The sequence below is a fragment of the Apteryx rowi genome, unplaced genomic scaffold (assembly GCF_003343035.1).
Source record: "Apteryx rowi isolate R43461 unplaced genomic scaffold, aptRow1 scaffold_120, whole genome shotgun sequence".
Lineage (NCBI taxonomy): Eukaryota > Metazoa > Chordata > Aves > Apterygiformes > Apterygidae > Apteryx > Apteryx rowi.
This window is the reverse complement of record NW_020447420.1, coordinates 805,032-811,352: the sequence shown is the minus strand read 5'-3', so window position 1 is coordinate 811,352 and position 6,321 is coordinate 805,032. Positions and strand designations below refer to the sequence as shown.

General features: G+C 64.3%; 1 protein-coding gene across 1 annotated transcript in view; it reads left to right on the top strand.

The window, feature by feature from the left end:
• Window positions 1–6,321, top strand: part of NR5A1 (nuclear receptor subfamily 5 group A member 1) — a 16,027-nt gene that overhangs the window by 7,103 nt on the left and 2,603 nt on the right. Inside the window, exons 4-5 of the mRNA XM_026090642.1 lie at window positions 4,668–4,787; window positions 5,286–5,433. Of these exons, the coding sequence (XP_025946427.1) occupies window positions 4,668–4,787; window positions 5,286–5,433 (268 nt within the window). The remainder of the gene's footprint in view (window positions 1–4,667; window positions 4,788–5,285; window positions 5,434–6,321) is intronic.

Sequence of the window (6,321 nt, the reverse complement as noted above, 5' to 3'; positions counted from 1 at the left end):
GGTAGGTGTGCGCACACACTTACGTTGTGGCCGTTTTCAGCCTGGTTTCGGAAGGTTTTATGTGCAAGTATCTCRGCCAGCCTGGTTTCTATAGGTGTCCCCGCTACCCGTGCATACGGATATTGCACACACAGGGATGCAGTGACCTTCGGATCGGGATGAGCAGGCAGGAATGCTAAACAAACGGCCCTGGTTTCGGCCCAAGGACCTGGCTGGGCTGCGGGTGCTCTCAGGCCGGCTGCCCTCACTCGCCTGGGAGCGCCGCGAGCCGCGAGGGAGCCTGGTCGTAGCCGGTTGCTTCCCCGGCTGTAGCATGCGTGGGTCAGCCTGACCCCATCTTCTGGCTGGCAGCCAGCGCCTTTCTGGAGGATTTAAAATCTCCTCCCGGCTGTGGATGCTGCAGAGATGTTCGGCAGTCCCTGCACTGGGGTGAAACTCGCTCTTTTCGATGCCCGCCACCTGGCATCCCGCCCGGCACCCCATCCCGCCTGGCATGGCATTCCCCCCGGCACCCCATCCCCGGCTCCTGGGACGTGTACTGAGACACAGCGGTGCCTGCGCAGGCGGCTGCGAGCAGGGTGGGACGGTGGGGGCCGCGTGGGGCGGCCGAGCCCTGGCCCTGCCGCGCCGCTTGCACTGTGTTGCCTTTACGCCGCCCATCACCGTGGCACCTGGTCGGGGTGGGGGGGAACCCGCAGCTGGCCATTATTTACCTCGCTCCTGCGCAGGGTTTCCATTGCCGGCAGCCAGTTATCCACTTCTGCGCTTCCCGGCAGCCCCGGTGACGGGTCCTGCTCTCACCCCGTGTTTGTGCCGGGGCCACGGGCTGGGGCGCAGTGGGGCCCGGGGTGCCCAGGGCTCAATGCTGCTGCTGCCCCCCATCCAACACCTGCATTTCTAACCTTTTCATGGCATTTTTCATTTTCTTCCATGATAACTCTCTTTGTAGCTATTACAGAACGGCATCCCCCTGCCCCCCCCTTCTTTTTCTCATTTATTTTCTTTTGCTGTTTCCATGTTTTCTTAAAATAGCGGAAAGGCAAAAGAAATGGGCACCGGGTTAATTCTCTGTAATATCGCGGATAAGCGATGCCGACCTGAAACGGCAGTTTCGGAGCCACCCGTCTGTGCACGGGAGCAGCTCCCCAGCCCCCTCGGCGACAAAGCCAGGCCAGAGGCCAGGTAGATGGCCGGGACCCGCTCGGGGCCCCGGCGCGTGGCCGGCTCGCGGGGCCCCTCGGCTCCGCAGGCGATGCTGCCCAGGGGTCCGGGGCCGGGGACCCCGCGCCGCCCGCACCCGTACGCAGGCTGCCCCGCGCCGCAGCGGCAGCGCTCCCTGCCATTCGCTATATCCCGTGCGCGGGAATAACGCCGGCCCGTTTCCGCAGCTCGCCCCGTTCCCAGACCGCTTGCTGCAGGCAGGCGGGTTTTTCCGCCGAACGCCGAAGCGAGCCTCAATCGGGGAGGTGATTCCYGCGGGGAGCGTTTCGCCGCCGCGTTTTGTGAATGGGTTAAATGCCGCCTTTAAAAAGAAGAAAAAAATCCTCCCCAAAGAGAGCTTGCGGCAGGCCCGTGCTACGGCGCTCGCCCGCAAAGCCTCGGCGTCAGGAGGAAGGTGCTTGGCTGGGCGCGTAAGGGCGGCAGCGCGGGGACGGTGGCGGCCACAGGACGTGGTCGAGCCGGGGACGAGGGCAGCGATCGCCGGCCGGGTGCCAGTTCCCGACGGATCGGCGGCCCCCGGGGGTCACACGCAGCCGCCCGGCTTAGGGCCGCGGGAGTGCGGCGGGGAAAGGCCCCCGCGGCCGAGCACAACCCGCCGCGGCGCCCGGGAGCGGCTGAGCCGGGGTTGTAGCGGAAGCGGTGAGGAGCGCGGACATGCAGGCATGTTTTGTTTTGGAAAAGCTGAAATGTGTTTAACTGTTTGCAAAGCAAAGCCCTGGGCATGGCCCTTCCAGAGCCGGGCCCAGGCAGGAATGAGGAAGAGGAAGGAGGTTGCGAAACAGCAGCACGGGCTGCACAGCAGCGTTACAGGCTCTGGCCGAACCGGGGGGGCTCAGCGCGGCTGGGCTGGGAAGTGTGTGTCTGGATTGGGAAGAGTGCAGCCAGGCTGGGAAGCATGTAATTAGGCTGGGAAGCACGTAATTAGGCTGGGAAGCGTGTAACTGGGCTGGGAAGTACATAACCAGTCTGGGAAGTGTGCAGCCAGCCTGGAAAGCATGTGTCTGGGCTGGGAAGCATGCAGCCAGGCTGGGAAGCATGCAGCTGGGCTGGGAAGTGTGTGTCTGGGTTGGGAACCGTGTGTCTGGATTGGGAAGCATGCAGCCAGTCTGGGAAGCGTGTGTCTGGGCTGGAAAGCATGTTTCCAGGCTGGGAAGTGTGCAGCCAGCCTGGGAAGTGTGCAGCCGGGCCAGGTAGCGTGCTGGCAACCCCATCCTCACCTCCTCAGCCGCGTTTCCCTGCCAGCAGGTTTTGTCCACCGGGGCCGGTCACAGATGGGCACCGTGGCAGAGCGGAAACGAATCCGGGCTGTTCTCAGGGAGTGCCAGGCTCGGAGACCATAAAGCTCTTTCTCATCTGACTTCGATTCCTTTTGCAATCTCCCAACACGGGTTTATTGCAGCCTCTTCAGCAAAACGACAGCGTTATCCGGTCTCGGGTACTGCGTCTTCTTCCCTCTGTTAAAAGCAGCGTTTGCAGCGGCAGTGCATCGCGCTCGTGATGCGCTGGGCTGCCCGGCGCGGGGGCGCGAATGACAACTGTCGCCCCATGTTCCGCCGAGCGTGGGGCCGGTGCGGCCCTCCGCTGCCCGGGACGCTCCCGCCGCCCCTGCGCCCCCCGGCGCTGCCGCAGCCCCGAGGCCTTTGCAAGGAAACCGCTGCAAGTCTTTGCAAATGTTGCCTCCCCGCTGCGTGCTTTTAGCAGTGGTATTTCCAGGCGTTTCTTTGCATTTGGCAGAGCTGACGTGTTTAGTTGTGCAGGCTGGTACCTGCGACTGCACATGCCTGCCGGCGTGTACGTGAATACGCGCGGGATTGCATGGATAAAAACCCGGCCTGGCCGGGCTTTGCAAGGCATCGAGCCAGGAACACAGCCGGCACCGCAGGGGCTGCTCTCCCGCGGGTGCTCCGCACGTGGGCCGGGAGCGGCACCGGGACACGAGGAGTTAAAGCACACGTCCCGGTGCCTCTCCCCAAATCCGCCTCCCCCAGGCCGCATTCCTCGGACAGAGGGACTATGGACACTGTATTCTTTCGCTTTAAAAGTATCCAAAGGGCGTCGGGAGACACAGGCCCTTTGTGCGTGTTCCCGCCGCCCCRGGCGCCGCCGAGGGGACGCGGCCGGCGGTCACTTTGTTAAAGACTCGCGCGCGGCCTCGGAGCGGTTCCTGCCTTGCGGAGGGAAGCYGGCGCCGATAAGGAGCAGCCAGCGCCAGYGCCGGGCCCTTTCCGCGCCTCCGGCCCCGGGGTCTTCCCGGCCCCCGGCAGGGCTGAAATAATCTGTGCAGGCGGAGGGGCGCCGAGGTGGAAATGCTCCGTAAACCCGGAGAGCTATGGAGCCGAAGGAAGGGATGGGTCGGTGACGTGCCCAACACGTGAGGTTGATAATGCCGTGTCCATGCCGCCGACCTCCTCGTGCTGGTGGCAGGAGGCCTCATCCGTGCTCTGCTTTGTGTAATGGCACTAACGAGCCAACGAACTGATGTAGCCTGGGGGCTAGAACAGTGAAAACGTATTGTTCTTGACACCAAAGCCAAGCTGTTAATTTTCATTGTGATGCCTCTGAGCAAGGCGTTGGTGAAGAAGTCACCACGTTGGTGGAGAGGCCACCACATTGGTGGAGAAGCCACCACGCTGGTGAAGCAGTCACTGTGTTTGTTGAAGAAGCCACCATGCTGGTGGAGAAGCCACCATGAGTGGAGAAGCCACCGCGTTGGTGGAGAAGCCACTCTGCTGGCCAAGCCATAGCGGCCCCGGTGCAGCCCCGACTCTCCAGCAGGCAACAGCCAGATCCTGGGGAGCCCTTTGCCTTCCTGCCATGGTCAATGGGACGTGTTTCCTCGTCGGGACTTTGCTTTCCTCCTCTCTCGGTTCTGGCACTCACAAAAGTGCGGTGGCCCGGGGAGGGGGGTCCCCGCCGGCGCAGGCAAAGCCACGCATCGAACACAGGCTGTGAAATCACCAGCTTATCTAGGCTAGGGTCAGATTTCGGTAGGACATGTGAGATTATGAGCACGTTCATAATTTGAGCAACAAAATGGTATCATGACGCAYGTGAAATGGGACCAGGGAGACGGTCTCGCGGCGGAGGCGGATGTTGCTGCGTAGGTTGGGGTATGGTTGCTGTCCATGCTAGAGTCAACCGAAGAGTGTTTTAGACCAGTCCAGTTGTACTTGTCCAACACTATTCACAAAAGGGAAGTCACCCGACCTCGGGGAGGTGACGCATCCTGCAGTGACGCGCGTGAGGACGCAGGTAGGGGTGTGCGCGTGCGCGTAGCTGGGCTTTGCACCCAGCCGCCGCTCCGAAAGCGTAAAGCAAGCCGTGGCTCTGCTCTCCCGTCACACCCGCGACGACGTTCCCAGGCGCAGCGGCAGGTTCGGGACTGGGGGCCGCACCGCTCCGGCGATTCGCAGGGCCTCAGCGGCGCCGGTGGGGCTGTGTTGCAGGTGGGCGACCAGATGAAGCTGCTGCAGAACTGCTGGAGCGAGCTGCTGGTGTTCGACCACGTCTACCGGCAGGTGCAGCACGGCAAGGAGCACAGCGTGCTGCTCGTCACTGGCCAGGAGGTAATGGGAAAAGCCCCGTCCCCGGCTCCGCGCTGGCTCTCGGTGGGACCCGGGGGAACCGCGCCGGGTGACTTTTGGCTTAGTTAGCTGGGCCGCGCTCCTCCCTCCCGCTGCGCCGCGGCCGGGGACGGCGGGTTTGTTTTTGCTGGGCTCCAGAAGTGTTTATGCAAAAGAGGAGAAACAAGGCACTGGAGATAGATCCCAAGTATCCACAAAGCCCCGGGCGGACGGTTTTGTCCTGCCTTGCGGCGGGCAGCGAAGGAGAGTCCCTGCTCTTGGAGCACAATGTTTCCCATAAGCAAAAAAATCAACAGCCGTGCCGGTATTTACAGGCGCCGGGTGTGAGAACGGGCCGCGCGCTCCGCGGCGCTTTTGCAGGGCACGTGGGAACGCGGCGTGTCCGCGACGGCGGCCCCGGACCGGAGGAAGGGGGCTCCCCGTCCAGGCGGCCGCCGTTCGCTGGGGCCGCCGCGGCGCTGACCCCCGCTCCCCTTGCAGGTGGACGTGTCGACCGTGGCCGCCCAGGCGGGCGCCGTCCTCCACGGGCTGGTGCTGCGGGCGCAGGAGCTGGTGCTGCACCTGCACGCCCTGCAGGTCGACCGGCAGGAGTTCGTGTGCCTCAAGTTCCTCATCCTCTTCAGCCTCGGTGAGTGCCGCCGCGGCCACGCCGGGGAGGGGGGGGTGTGCGACGGCGATGCTGCCGGGAACGAGGCCGAAGTCATCCCCTTTTTGCCCACCCCCCCGGTCGGTTTTTTCCCCCCGAAGCCGGGGCTCTCCGCTCCGACGGCTCTGCCGAGGCAGGCGCCGCGTCCCGGCTCGTCCTGGCGCGGCGCCGGGAAAGCAGCCGGCTGATAGGGGCGCCGCAAAACACGCGTGTCGACGGAGGCCGCCGCAGGGGCCGGCCCTATCTCCGGGGATTTGCGTCAGAGGCGGCCGGGGTGGCCCGCACCGCGGTCCCGAGCCGTGCATCCCTCCCGATTAGCCTCCGCCGCTGCGGCTGTGGGCTGGCCGGCGCAGGACCGGCTCGTGCGCTCACCCCTCGCCTAGGCGCAATAGGGCAGCAGGCGCCGGCGTGGGGTCCTGCCGCCTTTCCCGGGGGGAATTGCACCGCCGAAGGGGTGATTCCCACCCTTTCCCACAGCCCCGGGACCCGGGATGGCTGCCCCGGCTGGGCAGCAGCTGTGTCGTCTGCTCCCGCTGGTTTCTTCTCCTCCAAAGCTGTTTTGAAATCCAAAGAAATTAGATATGATGATTTGCTGTTTAAACAGCGATAAGGAGTGGCACAAACAGTGCCCGGACTGGAAAATAAAAGAGCCAGTGGACGGGGCACCGGCAGAGCTGCCGGCAGGAGACCGGAAAGTCCCCCCCCCCCCCGAAGGGAGCGCGCGTGGTGCCCACGCAGCTCCGTGTTGCGGCTGAGACCTCGCGGCCTCAGTGCACGGCCGGCGCTGGCCACGTCCTGCGTCTGGCCCCCCGGCACGGTCGCCTTGGCGGGAAGTGGCCCCAGGAGGGCGCTGGGCACGCTGGGCCACAG